The 18,585-nt window shown below is 42.1% G+C and overlaps 1 protein-coding gene across 2 annotated transcripts; it reads right to left on the bottom strand.

The window, feature by feature from the left end:
- Nucleotides 1-301: 301 nt before the first annotated feature.
- Nucleotides 302-18,557, bottom strand: paqr6 (progestin and adipoQ receptor family member VI). 2 transcript variants are annotated; one of them, XM_076106657.1, is made up of 8 exons: nt 18,076-18,557; nt 8,468-8,739; nt 7,204-7,331; nt 6,349-6,554; nt 3,594-3,720; nt 2,331-2,427; nt 2,034-2,190; nt 302-583 (listed from the first exon to the last, which is right to left on the bottom strand). In XM_076106657.1, exons 1-8 carry the CDS (start codon nt 18,134-18,136, stop codon nt 318-320), a joined length of 1,314 nt encoding a protein of 437 aa, XP_075962772.1. In that variant the 5' UTR covers nt 18,137-18,557; the 3' UTR covers nt 302-317. The 2 variants fall into 2 exon arrangements, with proteins under 2 accessions (XP_075962772.1, XP_075962771.1); XM_076106656.1 differs by lacking the exon at nt 18,076-18,557 and adding an exon at nt 15,165-15,247.
- Nucleotides 18,558-18,585: the final 28 nt, after the last annotated feature.

The following is an 18,585-nucleotide window of genomic DNA, read 5'->3' as shown; positions in this document are numbered from 1 at the left end:
TGTGGAACCGTAAAAATAAATTAAACAGACATTTTGTACACGGTAGACATACGAGCTCAACGTGACATCAGAAAAGGGCTTCGATGAGAGCGACTGGGTCCTCAGCTGCTGAGCAAACACATGAACAGATGTATCAGGTGTGTTAGACAAATGCTTTAGCACTGAACAGGATCTCTAAGTCTTTACCTCTGAATGATAAAACTAGTGGCGTTAATAGTCATCTCACACACACTCACACACACACTCACACTGAGACAGACAAACCTTTCCTTTGGAAAGTGAAAGACATTTTGTGGCCGTTGGTGGGAAACTCGCCCTCACTGCTCCTTGCACTCGCTCTTTGACGTGCGCGGCTGGTTGGGGCCGTGGCAGGGCTTCCACAGCAGCGGGGCGCTGAAGATGCCGATGATGCCCAGGTTGAGGACGAGGCTGGCGACGAGTACGCCGATGGTCCCCAGGAAGGAGGGCATCACTCCGTGGGCCAGCAGCCACGTCCGCCGCGACGTCATGTCTGCCATCACGGCCTCCATCTGGAAGTGGGTCCCCACCACGGCGCTGACGTGGAAGAGCTGGTGGCTGTGGCCTGTGTGAGGAGAGAGGACACGGCTCAGTGTAGGACACGACGAGGTAAGGGTCTAAAATTGTCTGAATCTCACCTCTGCACCGATATGTGCAAACTCTGTTTTCAAATAGAGCTGAAACAATTAGTCGATTAACCAATAAGCGAATCTACAAAACATTCAAGCAAGGGTGGCAATTTATGAGAAACCAACAAAAAGCTACATTTTCAAAGTATACAAGTGGAAAAAATCCCGGCCCCTCCCTCCAGCCCCTCCCCCAAAACACATGAGCATTCAGTCCATGAGAGAGCGTTGGGGAGATATTTTGACCATCCTTTTTGTAATTTTTCAAGTAAAAATGCCGTCATTACCTTTCTCTGTTTTCAAAAATGTGAGGATTTGATGCTTTTCTTTGTGATTTATAAAGTAAACGGAATCTCTTTGGGTTTTAGACTGTTGGTCAAACTAAACAAGCTATTTAAATATATATCACCTGGCCATAATATCATCATTATTATGACAAATTATTAGAGCTTTAAAAATGCAACAGAAGGCACATAGTGTAGAATGGTCAGATCACCAACAACATTAAACTATCCGTTGCAGATCAAACCATTAATAATTCATTCATTCGTTGATTTAATTATTCATGTCAGGTTTTCTTAAATCAATGAAATGTTTTAAAGAGGAACTTATCTCACTGATGCTTCTCAAAATGAAACCACAGGGACAAAAGGCAGTGAGACTGAGATGACCGAGTATGAAACAGAGACTTTAAACTTAATTCAGTGCCGTATTTTGTGTTAATTAAACTTCTGTTACCGAGTTATTTCTAACAGCATTATCGAACCATCTTCTCTTTCTCTTCTTGTCACAATCAGTAACAAACGCAGCAGCTCTTGCTTTGCACTGAAAGTGTGTGAATCACAAGTGCAGAACATTTTTTTTAGACAAAAGAAAAAGAAAACTGCCCGTTTGAAACCTTACCAGAGTAAACAACCGTCCACCGAGCAAAGAGACGGGCAGAAAGGTTTGTTTGGCAAGTTGACACACTGTGTGTTGTTTGTGTCAGTTGAGTCCAGCAGTCAGCAGACGAAAACATTCAAGAACAGGCAAAAGACAGCAGATATAAAAGATAGAGCCCCGTGCTGAGCGTAAAGCTGCTCTAACTTAACTGCTGGGAGCACATTGTTAACAGCACGTGGTGCTCGGTATATAATTTGGACGTTTTATTCCTTTATACGCCTGCTCTTTTTCAAACTTGAAAGTCACAAAGTTGCACTCAATAACTCCTGGGAACTGCTGAGTAAAAGTGTTCTCTGGGGATGAATCCTCTTACACACTTTCCTACAATGTACTTGTCATTATTTCCTCAGTGAGGGCATTAACATTTGAAGCACTTATCAGCACGTGCTGCGCAAAGTGAAACAGGCCAGTTACATCGACCTCGAACACAATCCACGGCGGACGTACCGAAGTAGTCGAAGCGTCCCGGGGCCAGCCTCTCCGGGAAGTTGGCGGTAAACAGGAAGCAGGTGAGGAAGGCGAAGAGGAGGTGGTAACAGTGACTGGAGAAAGCGTCGCTCGGGACGCAGCTCCCGCCGCAGCTCCCGCCGCAGCACAGAATGATCTACACGCAGAAACAGATTTTAAAGTCAAATACAATCTGAAAAGAAAAATTTCACAAATATATCAGTGTGCGTGTCCATGTGTAATATCCACATTGTTTTCATATCTGAAAGCAGACCGTGAGACGATGAGGACACTCACCCGGTAAAACAGAGGAACCGTGTCGAATATAAAAGGAAGGATAAACGCTCCCGTCCTCAGAGCTTTGCTTCTCTGTGGGAACTGCAGCTCCAGGAACCTGTGGAGACAGACGGAGGGCAGCAATCAGCTGTTTTTATTCATTCTGATCTATACATAGTAAAAAGAACACACAGAAACAAAAGTACACAAACATACTAATTACCCTTCTATTCTAGAAGATTGTAATGTTAGCTCATGGACAATACTAGCTTATTGTACATATATTGGTACCATTCTCTACCTTTCAATGTCAGTGTGTGTGGTGGTCACGATTATAGAATAAAAATCATCGTAAACTAAAAAAAATCTATACTTTTTTTTTCAAACTGAAACTAAATAAAACAATATCCTTTCAGAAAAACTAACCTGAAACAATACCACCAAGTTAAAATATGAATTAAAATAAAAATGAACATAACTTCACACAGTTTTCGTAGCTATAATATATACCACTGAAATTGAACAGACTTGACACTCCAGGAGATGGCGCTATGTGGCAATTGCATCACAGTTTAACCCGGTTGTTTTCACATGCAGTGTAGTCTTGTAGTATTAAATAACAAGAGGGTGAACTAAATATTTTTGTTTTCTTCCGAGTGTGGTCGTAAAGAGTACTCAAGTTAATTCCCAAAATAAAAGATCTAAACATTATGGATATTCTTACACAGTTCTCCAACCATGTTTCAGCTACATACTGTCATTGACTCCTCACCACCAATCAACAGTGCAGGAGTAAACCACAGTATTAATCAAGTTCATATTAGTTTTATATGTTTATATAAAGATTGATCTGAGGACAAAACATGTTCTACACAGATACATCTACTATAAGATGCTTTAAGAGCATGTTGAGGTGCACAAGCTGAGGTCAGACTGATGCAGCAGTTCACCGTTGATCAGTGTGTAATAGTCAGTAAAATAATTAAATTTGTCTGTGTTTCAGTGAAGAGTTTAAGTGTCACATGATGGCGAAAATGCGGAGTTTCAATCGTGATAAGTCTTATTCAGTATTTGTCCTGACATTCGTTTTCAATCCTTGAGGCCTGATGTTCAAGAACTAATTCATGGTCAACTTCCTTGAGAACATCTGCTTGCATTTACCTAAACTCCTGACAGTTATTCCAAAACTTAAATATTGAAAAAAAGAAAGAAGAAGAAAGTATTCTAGATCCTTGGCCAGAGGCAGAGGCAGAGGGGGATGCTCTGTGTGCAGCAGCCTCTCACCTGGAGTAGCAGGACATACTGGTACAGAACAGAGTGTTTCCAAGGGCGATGAGGACAAAATGCTGATGGAGCCAGCTGTTCACCAGGCACTCTGGCATGACGTAGTATCCGTAGCTTATGGCACAACCTGACAGCAAACACAGGACATTCAAACATAAATATGAGTCGATTTGATCTGAGAGCTTAACGTCATTATAGGAGGTTCTTGTTTCAACGTTCAGCTTCCTTCCTCTCCTGCATGAGCTTTTCTTTAAATTCACGTATATATCAGAGTTTACGTAGACGAAAGCGTCCTTGTATAAATGCAAATGGCATATCTTTTATGAGTACTGTATTTTAATATGCAAACAAACTTATACAATCTGTTACACAAACCAACACAGCGCAAACATTCACTGAGATAATAAGAGTGAGGAGAGCATTTTATCACATATAAACTACAGTAAAAAAAATGAATAAAAAGGTGTTTAATATACAATTAAAACAAAAATAAAGCTGTGCATTAAAACATTCACACTTGTCCATTTGAGTATTTAAAGCCACAACTTGTAGATTTTTGTTCTTGTGGCAGAGACAATATACGAGTGTGTTTTCTGAAACAACCACTAGGTGTCAATAAAGTTTGTAATTCCGAGCCAGGATCGGGCCCTCTTCAAAGCTCCTCGGTGGACTGAAAAAAAGACTCTGAAGACGTGTACTTAAAGAGAAGCAGCGCAGCAGCTTCCTCCTTGCCTAGAGAGCATCTGCTGCACTGTGTGGAAAGACTTCATCAGTAATGTGTTTGTTTTGTCCGTCCTGCTGTGAGAAAACCTTCTTACAGCCCTTATCCCCGAGATGGACTTTTGAACATTTTAAACTGGGCAAATCTTGGCACTAAGAGGCTTTGTGGTAGATTAAGGATCGGTCTGCAGGGGACCACCACACCATTTGTGACAGGAACTGAAGAGGCCCTCAGTTAATGTTCGACTGCTGGTCTTATACGTAGGGATGGGTATCGTTTGGGTTTTTCCGATACCGGTGCTAAAACGATACTTTTAAAACGATACCGGTGCCTGAACCGATACTTTAAAAACAAACAAAAAAAAAAAGAAAAGCACAAAACGACGATTGACGACATCAAGAAAGGCTTTTTTTATTGCCAAAGCAAATTAAAGTATACTATAAATCTAAAATAAATACAAAACACACACACACACACACTACAGCTTCAAACTTCAGCAATTCTTTTGCAGAAATATGAGCATATTTGCCTTCTCTGGCAAAATACGACACCTCTCCTGACTTATTTTATTTTATTTTACCAGATGGTGGCGCTAATGCGCCAATTTATCGTTTGCCAACCGCCACTACGCCTCAAAGAAGAAGAAGAAGAAGAAGAAGCTTTCGCGTGCCTGTGGATGTTGTTGTTGTGCCATATTGACACCGATTTTCGGTACCCAACCCTACTTATATGTGCTTCTGGGATCATAAACCCACCCGTAAAGACAAATACAATACTGTGTAATCTGAAATGCACACACTGGTGATAGACAGGCTCGCCTTAACACACACAATTATGTCTGAATATAAAAAGTGGAGCACAGACAAAATGAAAGGTCTTGCACGCACGTACGTACTCGCCTGCCAATAGGCAGACAAACAGTGACAGCAGATGCTGCAGGAACCGGTTTTCAAATGACCACATGTGCAACAAGTTGTGAATACTTCACAGACACTTTGTTGAAATTCCAAATTCCTCTGTTAAGGCTGATACAGTGATAGGGAAATACTGTTCATAGGAGAAATGGCTGTCGGGTCAAACACACGCTGCCCTGGGTGCAGATAAGTCACGAAACAGGAGGGAGGCAGAAAGGAGATACTATTGCATGGGCTTTGAGAGGATATGGAAATCAGACATGGCCCGATCACATCCAGCTGACACACACACACACACACACACACACGCGCACACACACAGCTGTGTTCAAAAGGCAAATACAACATATACATAAATAGGCAACAGTGCTCTGAATGTTCTGCAATGTCATTCGCCAGGTAAATAACATATTATACTTCTCTTAAAAGATGCTGTGTCAGCGTTCTGAGGAATTGATGATTACTACAAACGGCAAAATAATAATACGCCAGCTTGGAGTTTACTCCAACCTGCTGGTCTCAAGTAGTAAGGACAGTAATGTTCATAAGATATTTACTCGTCAATCGACCTGCCAGTACCGTTTAGGTGTAAGAACAAAGTGTCCGCCTTCACGAGTCGGTTTAAACAAGAGGCGGAACAACCAACTTTTACATCATACAGTTACATCCTGGACATTAAGTAGTTTCCTTTTTTACATGATTTAGATGACACAGTATTAGTTAGACCCGTTTTCCAAAGACAGTTGATCTCGATGTCCATTTTGGTCACAATATTTTCCTTTGTGCGTTGATAAACTCTTTCCCCTTAACAAAATGATTTTTATCTTAACATACAGAGATTTTGAAATTGGTTTGAGCAGATTTTCTCCTGGATTGTAGGCCCTGAGACATGAACGCTGACCCCCCCAGTCACCAGGAAAAAGGCTTTCGTGACATTCCAGAAAATCCCAAAGTAATAGGTAAAGAGTAGTATAGGGGAGAAAACGCATATAAGATGCTAATCCTGCACCAAAGTCCTTCAAAATAAATAAGAAAAATGAGAAATATTAAAGTTCAGAGTGTTATGCACTGTAAATATAGATGTATTTTTAGGATTTCGTCATTGTGTCCGAGGACTTACCCAGACTGTAGAGGCTGATCGCTCCGTAGTCAAAGAAGTAGCAGATGTGTCGGGACTCTGGGGACATGGTGCTGAAGGTGTGCGCACAGCAGGAGGTGAAGGGGTAAATGCAGATGAGCAGCATGTGCACCAGAAGGGGCCAGGTGTAGCTGTCAGTCAGGAAGTTCATAGTGGAGCAGAGGACACATAAGCGCCACAGGAAGTACCTGCAAAACACCAGTTTGTCATTTCTTTTCAGTATGTTTATAGCAATCAACTCAAACTGCTTCTGTCCGACTCCGTCCCACACTCGACTTTTCAGGGCTGTTGTACTTTGACTTATCGGTCGCCCTGGAATCAGTCTCCTGTTTGTTAGGATTCAGGCTTATCGGATTTTTTGGGGATCCTGCCTCAACTTTTTTTTTAAATCTTGACAGTACATTTTAGCACCTGTTTATTTCCCCTCCAGCATTACGAAGGAGTTAAGGGATTACATCTCCGATAGTCAACAAAGCCCCTCATGCTTCTACTGATCCTTACACACTCTGTCAAGTTCTTACAGCTGGGATGTCATCGTGTGTCAGTTTTAGTCTTGTTTAGCTTTGTTCCAGCCTCAGCCTTCAATAAAAATCATTTGATGTCTTTTGTTGAGGGAAAAGTGTGAGTATAGGAATATGTTAGTGCTACTTGAAATAAAAAAAAATATATATATTTTGGAACTAAGTTGCACATAAATTAATGATGAGCCGTCGTCATTGTCACATATTAGATGTTTTGGTACAACAAGCCAATAACACACCGAACAAAATAGACGCATTAAAATGAACACTTGAGAAATTTAAAATAAAACAATGACGTCCAGGTTGCTGCACGCACCATGTTGGCAAGAAGTGGGTCCAGATGTTGACCGTCTCGTTGTTCATCTGGAAGCTGCTGAGGACGCAGTCCAGCGCTGAGCTCTGCGGGTGACGGTATCCAGAGATGATGCTTTCCTCCGTGAACACCTGAGGACCAAGCAGACCCCCATTACAGAACCTGAAAGTCGGACTTCCTGTCTTATCTCACTTTAGGGTGACATTTAGGATTTTTTGGTATCACAGAAACTCATTTCCTAGCTGCGGGACTAATAAAGGATTATCTTATCTTATCCCATCTTAGGACAGGAATTCAGCTATTACAGAAGCCTCCGAACTTAAGTTAGAAATCCTCAGAGTGGCATCGAGCCTTTCCTAAATTCTAAACAACAGCTAAATATTGCAGCAGCACTGTTGTTCGGTCTTTGTGACAAAGCAGCGTCTACTTGCAGCCACTCGTCACAGTTTGCAGGTCTGATTCTTAAGAACATTTAATTGTTTTGTTTGAATAACTATTAAAGCATCAAACATTTCACAAGAAAATAAATGATAGTTTAGAGAAACCCGTGTAAATTTGTAAAAATATTTAAAAAAAATTGTGTAGCAGAACTCCTAGTTGGACGTGCTAAGAAGAGAGATAAACAAAGAGGACAACAGTGGAAATATTCTCCCAAGCAGGAGGCGATCTGATAACACTGTCAATAGTCTGCCGTAGAGCATTTCAGTACCTTTAACTATGCCTCGCACACCTGCACGTCAAATAATAGTGCAATCAACTTGTGAGGGTTCTTTTTCAAAGCGTCATATTTTAAACATGAATGAGATTAAGTTCATGAAAACTAAATCTACTTCAACATACACCAACTTAAATATTTAAACTCCACAAACACAAAATCAAGGACACATTTTGTATTACTCAACACTGAAACTGTTGCTTGGAAATTGTGATGTAAAAGCACTTCAACAACAACAACAACCTCTTATCCGATCAGATAAGCACACAACAGCCGGGTGAACGTCTGCCAGCTGCTTGAACTGCAGGACTCTGATGAAGGACGGACTCTCTTTCTTCATTGAAATTGAATTAAATTAATTGAGCTCACAGCACCTTGTGTGACCCAATACCAATTTTACAATCAGTGATTGTTAGAGGATCTGCCTCAAGATGTGAGGGGAAGGTTGCTTCCTGAACTGAGAATCCCGTCACAACAGGACATTTGAGATTTACAACAGGAGAAAACAAACTGTAAGGCCGAGTACGTCGTAAGGCCTCCTTCCTTCCGTACCTTGGGGATCTGGTGGATGTCAAAGAGCTGGGGCAGCTTGATGCTGAGCATGTCTGCGGGCAGTCTGATGACATCCCTCCCTCGCTGACAAGCCTCCCAGAGCTTGGCGCGTCCCCCGCGACACAGGACAACCCAGACAGGGTAGTCAACCACCGGCATCCGGGGCCCTTGTGCTGGACCGTCAGGCTCCCATTGCAGAGAGCGTCCCCAGCCGTGGCTCCACACGCCTCTGACGCCAGCACCGACCCCGATGCCCCGCCACACCGGAAACACTGCAGAGACGAACGACAGAAACACACACAATGAGACACGCACCCCAACAGTAGTTCATGACTTTGAGATCTGCAGCAGCCCCCCATGTCACCAGCTGGTCCTGGTGATCAGGGGTTTGTTGGTTGTTCGCCGCTCCAGGTTCAAACTAAAAAAAGGAGGAAACTGTGCTATTTAAGGTTCTAGCTCCTAACATTTGGAACACCCTTTTTATTTAGACTTTGGAAGTGGAGTAAAAGGTATTATCCTTAAAGTTACTACAAGGAACTTTCATTGTGTCTTGGTTCCTGTGGATGAAAGTGGCAGAGTCTAAGAGAACCAGATTCCCTTAAGAGAACCCCTCATTTTACTGCAGCAGGGTCTGATTCTTCAGCGAGGCGTAGCTCTGCTTCTGGAGCCAGATCTGGGTCTGTCCATGGCGGGCTGGTCTCTGCCGGAGGCCCCGCTGGAGTCTGAGCTAAAAGGGGTTTCTGGTGAACCTGAATGATTTCATCTGATATGTACAGAATGCGACCCGGGGCCGCAGCGATGACAAGCATTAAGAAGAACTATATGGAAACATCTGAGACATCTTCTCACTGATGGTCTCGCTCACTTATGTTGGTCATATAGAAGCATCGGTGTTACATCGAGACCGTTTTATAAGCAGTTAAAAGCTCCTCACAGTAAAAAAAAACTTGAATCTAAGTAGCATAGTAGTATGTAAAAAATACTCCAGAAGTAAAAGTCCTTATTAAATACATTAACACAGCTGCAACAATTTAGATTTCTGGACCTCGTCAGGTTCATCTTTGCAACGTTGGCAAACATTATATCAGCATTAAAGTCCTCGAGTGTGGCGTCTTTGTTGACTGAAGCTGGCACGGAGAACAATCCCTTACTGTGGGCGCCCTGGAGACGTAGCCACACATCAGTTTGAAGAATGCCGGCATTGCTGCCATGCTGCCATGTCCTGTGACTAAAAGGCAAGCGCGTAATAACATGTTTGAGAAGAGAGCCGATATTAAACAGTACATTCCTTCTCTGTCAACAGAAAGAGAACGTCATTAGACAAGTGTTACTTACACCACAACATGGTTTGAACTTTGTAGAACTGTAGCGTGACAACATCTGGATGTCTTTCTCTGACACGCTCAGCAGTTGAGTGAGTAGCAGGCTGTCCCCAGGTTTTAATTACCTTTAACTATCTATAAATACATGTATATTTTTTATTATTTTAAATTCCTTTTAAATGAATAACAAATTGCAGATTACAGATATGAAGGAGGTGTTTGTTTACACAATACGACAGAAACCACACTGGACAAACTTTAACATTGATGTACTCTTCTTAATTCTTATGTATTTATCTCTTCATATCACCCGTCTCCTTCTACTTTATATCATTAAACTGCAAAGATGATGTACTTGGAGGAATGTGGTGAAAATGAAGGATTGAACAAGGGGAAAAAAGAAAAGAAGCTCTGTCCGCCAGAGCTGACAAGTTTATAATAAGCTGTGGCCCGCTCAGCTCAGTACATGTATTTTGTTCACGAGTCTTCAATAAATAGATGTAAGGGGTCATGTTATGAGTTTACATTCAAACAAATATCGGCCAAATATTTTAAATCTAAAAATCCAGTATGCACAAAACAAAACGTATTCAAAACGTACATATTGGTCATCACTGGTCGAGTGATCCCAGACTTGTAAAAGTCAATTTCACCTTCTTAAAATCAACTCAGCAGATTCCTTAAACTGAAAGCCAGCGTATAACCGGACTATAACCCTTGTCGTGCTATTTCCCTGCCCGTGTCTCACCAGACTTTAGGTTATGTTCCCCCAGACCTGAGAGGGTCTCCTGTCATTCCAGCTCAAATGTGGAGGGGCTCCTCTCTCGCGGTGCGGGAGGAACCAAAGGAGGCCGCCGCTCGCTGCGACCCAGCTGCAGGCCCCGGCCTGTTAGCGGGGACAAAGTGAGCTTTGTGGAGGCTGAAGCCTCGAGAGTGCAGGGGCCAAAAGGACGACTGTTACACGCTGCGCTGGATGGAAATGAGGCTGCTCACACTCTCCCACACACACACACACACAAACAAACACACACAGCATCCTGTCATGGAGAACATTCACAAATACTCGGGAGCACTGACATGCGTGCACACTGGTACAAATCCAGCATTCATCACGGCTGGATAACGTCTGAGCAGCACACAACACAACACCGACACACAGCTTGTGTGATGATGACAATGGCAACGAAAAGCCACTGGGTTCACTGCTCATTAGAATTCAGATCCTCGATGATTGCAATAGCCGATTTAAAATCTAATCTGGATGTATGTTATTGAATGGTAACATCTGTGCATGCAGAATCTATGTAGATTAGATTATAACTCTATATGATATCATGTGTATATTATGAGCAGATGCAGGGACTTTATAGTTGTTTAGCTTGTGTTTGTAGTCATTTTGAGTCTCTTTGAGGAAGAAAGTCCTGGAACTCGCTACCTAATCACTTGAAAGTTGCTGCAAACTTCATTCATCCAGCAACAAACCTGTCCTCGTGTCTAGCTCTTAAATGTAATGTTTGTAACGTGAGCTTTACTGCATCTCGCTGGACCCTGTCTCACTTTTTTACCTCAGTGTTCTAATCTCATAGTTAAATAAAAGCCCTTGTAGGGACAGGTGTTGAAAATGAGCATTGGCTTTAAACACTATGATACTTACATTGGACAGCTGTTTTCAGTTAGTCTATGTATATTGTATCTGTCCCTAACAAATACACATCTAGAGTCTCCTTCTAGTCGTTTTGTGTCTCCTTGTGCAGCCTTTTGAGTAGCCAAATCATTTTGGACAGATGACTCAATGTTTGTGGACATGAAGCAGAAAGACTCATGAGGGCATGGACTCTCCTGTGCATGTGACATCGTGTACACAACCCTTAATCCCATGCAGAAACAACATGCACACACAGTAGTGTTGACAGCACAGAAGAGTTCTGAGAGGGTGAAACTGTGCCGAACTTCAGACACAAGAGTATTTTATCAGAGCTTTAAGCTCAGGAGGACCAGAGCACAAACTTCAGCACAACATGCGGATCCTTCTATAAACAACAGGAAGTGATTGATACACGTTTGAAAAAAAAAAAACACTGACAACTTAACTTGCGTTAAGGCTCAACTGTCCACGATCCCAAGACCAAACACACAAAATAAGTCCCCATGGATTTCCAAAAACCCAAGATGTAACAGAGAGTGTCATACAAGCATAAGCCAAAAACGTACTCCTCTTCACCCCAACCTTCTTTTTGAGGCCATGCTTCTCACTTGACGGAGTAACTGAGTCAGCCAGTAAGCCGTCTGCTCCACTTCATATTACATAAAACACATGGACTCGTGCAGAGTTAGACAGGACAAACATTTAGTCTGATACAGATCTATCAGACAGGGTTCAAAATCTCAATTTGCCTTCCCTTTGTACAGCCTTTCTAAAACTTGGCCCGGGACAAATGCGTTCTGTTTAAGTGGTTTATTCAATCTTGCATGAAGTTGACTGTGGTTTCCTGAGGATATTTGGCTGTTTGATGTTTAGCGCTCTGTAACGTGTTAGCAAAGCATTCGTGTTTTCATAAAAACAGTTAAAGCAGAGCGGTTTTATTCATGACGTGATTTGGGCTCTGTCATGACGGACATTGATGACTCTTGAATTGTTCTGACCTCTCTACGGTACGTGAGATAAGAAGAAGCCCAAACTGAAATCGTCCCTCCGCTGAACACACTCTACTTCACATTTGTTATTTTGTAAGACAATAACTGTGTGTTGACTCAATGAGACGTGCAGGAACCCTTCTGAACCTACTCAGCAGGAACGCAAATAAGCACATTTCACAAAATGTCTAATAATCTCTTTAAAGCTGAAAGTCAGCCCTTCAACCTCTTGAACCTTTTTATATCAAACCCAGTGAACTAGAGAAGAATGAAAAACACACGTTCGTCTTAAAAGAGTGCTCCGCTGACTCAGCATTGCAGTCCTATTGTCGATGGACAGTTTTTAACAAAAAAAAAAATGAGGATCAAAAATCGATGAAGCAGAATCTGATTTTTTTTAATTTATTCCACGCATTCTTATTCCTTGTACTTCCTACGCTACCCAGAATGCAACTCAACCACTGACAGTTCAGTCAGACGTTCGGTTCAAAGAGAGTTAACAGAGGAGACGTCGCCTCCAGACTGCTGTTGTTACCTGGGAGTTCTGCAGCGATTCTGAACGGACCCAAACAACTCTTCCTTCCTTTTTGTTCTTCTCTTTTGACATCCCAAATTCTTTCCCCCTCACTCGTGACCTTTCTCAATGGACGTCTTTATTGGCCGGAGGCTGACAATAAGAGGGCTATGCTGGAGAGCATGTTGTCCACACAGGCGGATGCATGTGCCTCGTACTGCAGCTCAAACTACAGAGCATTCAACTGTCCTGCAACACATTCAGCAGATAACTGACACACACTGATAACTGACACACACACACGGATAACTGACCGCTGCTTGGGTTCACCGATTAATGCACCATTTCAGAAACGAAAAATATATTCATTTGGACCTTGTACTCTTGAAGTCGCAAGAAATAAAAATGTCATTGTGGTTATTCATAATGAATAACTGTCATCTGCTTAATGTCTGATTCACTGCAGCATTTTCCCCCAGAATCCCTTTAGGCAACCACCCACAGAACATGCCTCCACATTCTACATCATCCTGTTTGCTTTTCACACCGGTGAAGAGAGGACTAACGACTAAAGCAATTAAGAGTCATGAGAATGAAAGCAGTTCCTGCTACATAACCATGTCTCTGGCTGCGCTGCTTTGAGGCTACTGTCAGTGGAGGGATTGGTTCCTACTAACATTTTTGTTCTTATTCTTCAACATGAGTAAATAAAGAAAGTATTGCTTTTTTATTTTGGGGAGACAAACAACAAAACCTGACGTCTGCTGACAGTTCATTAAAATATTTTTCGACATTCTATAAAATCAATCAGGGGTTTTCAAAGACCCCCCCCCCCCCCCAAACATTGCTCAATTACTGGATGCCAATGGGATCATGATTATGCTGTCATCCCATTGGCATCCAACAATTACATATTAACAATAATATTGCTGTTTGACGTCACTTCAGACGACACCAAATACATAAGAGAAAAGGGTTGTCCAAAGTATTAGTTTCCGAATCTTGGAAAGTGTGACAAACAGTAATAATGTAAAACAAATGTTGTACTTCCATTCACTGAGCCCCACCCCCCCACACACACACATACACACCCAGTACACGTATCAGCAAGTTCCCTTTGGCTTGTGTGCGACTGCTTTTTGACAAGTACAAGGAACACAGTGTTAAATAGAAACCAGTTTGTCAAGTCATTGCTGATCAAATATGAGGTCGGTTGTGGAGACATGAGGTCGTTGTACCCCACCCCCCACCTACTGCTGCATTCCTCCACTGTAGTACTGTGTAGTACCTGCACACAACTAGCAGCACAAGGATTTCTTGTCTTCCCAAATCTACTATACTTTGTTTATCAGCTGCAGTGAAAGAAAACGATCCCATTGAACAGGTCTGGCTTCAAAGTTTGCAGCAAAGGATTATTTTATTCGTCAGTTAAATCTGGGAAATAATCTGCAGGTTAACGATCAATCTACAAAACGTCAGGATAATGTAAGAAAATGATCATCCCCATTTCCCAGAAACCAAAGTGGCATCTTAAAATATCTTGTTTTTTTTTTCCAACCAACAGTCCTTAAAAAGCAAAGATATTCAGTTTACAACATAAAACAGAGAAAGCAGCAAATCCCCATATTGGAGAAACTGGAATTATGGAGTTTTGGGGAATTTTTAGCAAGACAAATAACTTTTAATTAATTTATTGATTATCAAAATTGTTGTTTGCTTAATCTGATAAGTGTTGCAGCTCTAGATTGAGATGAAAAAACAATGGATGCAACTCTGGAAGGTGACCAAGGTGTAAATAAATGAGTCAAAGCACACAACACATTCCCTGACTGACGCCGTGTGGGCTGTAAACTAAGAAAGAGCCGCTCAAGTCCAACTGCTTACAATGTGGAAACATCTACAAGTTGGGGGGATAAAAAAGAAAACCGGCACGAGTATTTAGCCTGGACACATCTCCAGAGCAACCATTTAGGAAAACCCCGCGAGTCACATGGCGCTACTTCTCAGAATGACACCATTGTTCATTATTAATCACGACTTCCCAGGAATTCTTTAAGCACCGTCTTTTTTTAAAACACATGTAGCAGCTCCAGAAGACAGTGAGGAGACGAACAACAGCTTCTCCTGAAAGCAAAGACACTTCGCCTCAACAGCGCCGCGATGCACCGCGAGGGGAAACATCATGTTCGCGTCTTTAGTCACACAAATACGTCTTCTTTCGACTTACCACGACCCTCTGGCATGCGGAAGTTGCAGGATACCTCCCCGCGTCTGTCTCCGTAAAAACGCTAAAAGCTTATCTCGTGTGTGACAGTTGCGGCTGTCCGTCTTTCCGCTCTCTCTCTCTCTCTCTCTCTCTCTCTCTCTCTCTCTCTTTTGTAACCAGCTCCACAGCCTCCTTTTCCCGTTCTTGTCACGCACGAGCCAGTAAGAAGCGCGGCTCGGTGCTCACGAGGATCACTGAAGCAACATCAACACGAGCCATGTGTGATCCACGACGCCTCCTGCGCGCGCCCCAGGTGACAAGAGGAGGGGGGAGAGACTTGGAAGGATCTAAAAAATGTTAATGTGGTGGAACTGAGCAAAATCTCTGATTCAAACACTGCAATTTGAAATGCATTCTTTTATTTGTTTACTTAAGTAACAAGTTGCAATACTACAGGGTGGACATACTCTTCAAAATTGTACTAGAGTGAAAGTGCAAAAATATTTGCATCCAAAAACATACTTAACAAAAGTTAAAGGTACAATATCTGAGCTTTGGAGCGTTTTGATTGCCTCTCAACAGTACAAGAAGTTTAAGTTATCCCCACCTTATTTACCAGCTGCAACATTAAATTGAACATATTAACGTCACTAATCATAATCCAGTGATAAATTATACTTATGAATCTGTAATGGGCCATATTACAATAATAGATAGCTTACCTTTACGTTTTGTACATTAAGTCTATTTGAATGCACTTTTACTTAAAGCTACTATACAAAGAACTTTCCCTGTGGACAAAAGCGCTAGAGTTTCCAAACACCAGACTCCCTTTGTACTGCAGCAGGGTCTGCTTCTGATTTCACGCGGGATCAGACCCGGTGGCACCGATGACAAACAAAAACAATGTAGAAAAAGCCAGTTAACAACTAACAGTGAGAGCAGTGATGAAAGACTACTTTTACTGAAATAAAATTAGCAATCCTCTTGGAACCATGGATGTCTGCAAAAAAAAAAAAAAAAAAACTTCATGGCAATCCATATAGTAGAGGACAGACCAACAGACAAACATTGCCAGAGCTATGCAGCTAGCATGGCTAAAAACAAACTGTATTGAACTCATGACAGTGATGACCACAGTGATGAACTCAGTGACCAAGTCAGTGATGTCAGTCACCCACTGTGGTAAAATACAGGAAGTTACTTCACATCACTCTGGGATGTCCTCAAGGTCTCATAAGTCCAAGTTGCCTTTGACTTATTTCTACTGTACCACATGACTTGGAGGAATGAGCCTGTGGGGATCCTCCTTTGTCCAAACTGTGACCAGGGAGGACATCCTGTTTTAAACTGCACAGAGAAAACATCCAGCTTGTGTCAACTCAACTTTCTGTCCCATCGTATTTCTGCGAAGGTCTGGTTTGAGTCCACCCAAACAAAGAGCAGTGTGACGTTAAACACCTGAGGGACACACAACCTCTCCTGTGTACAACTATTCAGCTGCTGTACCTCCAAGACTCAATAACTCGTCTGAGGAAAGCATAAGCATATTTTAAAAGCTGCCTTTTCAGTCATTTATTTATAACGATAGTTTTAGCTTACTTAGTTTTATCTGATCATCTTCAATATATCATTGTATTGTAAGGGACTTTGTAACTGTAAAGCTGATAATCATGTTAATAATATTCATAAATCACTTGTCAAAGTCAGCAAACCCCATTCATATTTTTGCTCAAGTAAAAGTTAAGTACTTTCAGCAAAATGTACATAAAGTCTCAATAAAAGTCCTCACAAAGCAGGAGGCTCCTCAGACTATTATTCTAATATTATTGTTAATTAATGTAGTTTCATTTTTTTAGCAGTGCATCATATTTTATAAGCCAATCATCACAACAACCAGAAACTATTACTTTCAAATAAACGCAGTGTCATTTTCTCTCTGTATTGTGTGGAGTAGAAGTACTAGACAATACTTAAGTACAGTACTTAAGTCAATGCAATTTGCAACTTTTCCCAATAAGTTTACATAATGTTAAGAGGAAGATAAATAAAGAAAACACAGGAAAAGAGCATGGAAGTGAATAAAAACATATATCCCCAATACAAATATTATATTTAAATTGTGGAGAAAGGACAAATCAAAGCTGTAAACTTGTGCAGAGCCGATGAACTGCACCAGAGCACACGTTTATTATGTTTGAAGTGAGGAAACGTGGCTTTACGAAGGATTCGGAAGTACTATTTGGCAAAGACGCGTTCTGTTCCTATAAATGGGAGTGACTTTCGAGTAAAATCCTCCGGGGTCTCTGCACGAGCGGAAGGGAGTGAGTTTACTGAGAAAAATAGTTTTTTTAGGAGAGATCGAAACACTCAGTCACGGTGGGTGTAATGACGTAAAACTGCATCCAAACACGATCGAAGCAAACACAGAAACCGGGTCTGACCTTTCAGCTTTACGTGTCCGATGGGCTCATTGTTGGCTCAGATGAAGGGATTCTGCAGCGTGGATTGGGGAGAAGTAAGTTATGAGGTAACTTTCTGGGAATATAAATAATATTATAAATCCATAATTATTCCAGAGTCGGGCACTTTCCCCATCGCCCCCCTCTTTTCCTCTGCACATTCCTGCAGTAACCGAATAAAAAAACAAAAAAAAAACACCACTGCATCCCCCCAGTGTCCAAATCCCACCCTCAGGGCTGAGGCGTTTTTCCATTGGATGTGGCCAAAAAAAAAAAAAAGCCCTGTTCACTGTCAGGAGACAAGGCAGAGAGGACAAGAGCTCCAGCATCATTAACATAAGAGCAGACATGGCTTGCTTCAATTCGGAATGAAATGCATGACCACTTCCAAGAGATTTCCCTGCATGAAAATGATTAATAAAGGTGCACATGTGGAGTCCAAACTTGTCCAAAAGACAAACGTTACTTACGAATAAACTCCAGACAGGCGAGGCATTTCCCCACCGCGAGCACAGACCCCTGCATGGACATTTCTCAGACAGATCACAGCTGCTTCTAACCACGTTATAAATCTAACCAATGGGCTTTTTGTACGTTTAAACCTTTCATCCTGTCCCAGCAGCCACGCAGCCTCACGGGCTCACTGAAAGAGGATTGCCTTGGGTCAGTGAGGTTTCCCAACCCCCTTACCCAGCAAAAAAAAAGAAAGAAAAAAAGAAAAAGGGGGCCAGCACCAGTGCCAGCCGTCTCCTGTTGGAGTGGCACTGACCCGGCTGCATGGGGATTGGTTATTTCGTGTGCTCGGTCAGTGGTGGGCATGGGGCCCGGGACAGAGAGGAACACAAGAAAGAATGGCACATGGAGAACTAGTTTGAGAGGCGGAGTCCCTAGAAAGACTTCAGACCAGTTGAGAGGGTTCAGGTCTCTTGAGTGTTATAAAACTCTGTGGCGTGTTGTGGCCTCCAAAATGGACTTTCTGA

Source organism: Anarhichas minor, unplaced genomic scaffold (genome assembly GCF_050575085.1).
Source record: "Anarhichas minor isolate MPS153535 unplaced genomic scaffold, ASM5057508v1 ptg000035l, whole genome shotgun sequence".
In the NCBI taxonomy this organism is placed as follows: Eukaryota; Metazoa; Chordata; class Actinopteri; order Perciformes; family Anarhichadidae; genus Anarhichas; species Anarhichas minor.
Note: the sequence above shows the minus strand (reverse complement) of the source record. Positions and strands in the feature narration are given on the sequence as shown.

Coding starts and splice junctions, on each gene's coding strand:
- paqr6 (XM_076106657.1), bottom strand. CDS start 18,136: ATGTCCATGCAGGGGTCTGTGCTCGCGGTGGGGAAATGCCTCGCCTGT. Junction 8,740..18,075: donor CGCCTGTCTGGAGTTTATTC/GTAAGTAACGTT, acceptor TCGTCTCTGCAG/TGTTTCCGGTGTGGCGGGGC. Junction 7,332..8,467: donor ACATCCACCAGATCCCCAAG/GTACGGAAGGAA, acceptor CTTGGTCCTCAG/GTGTTCACGGAGGAAAGCAT.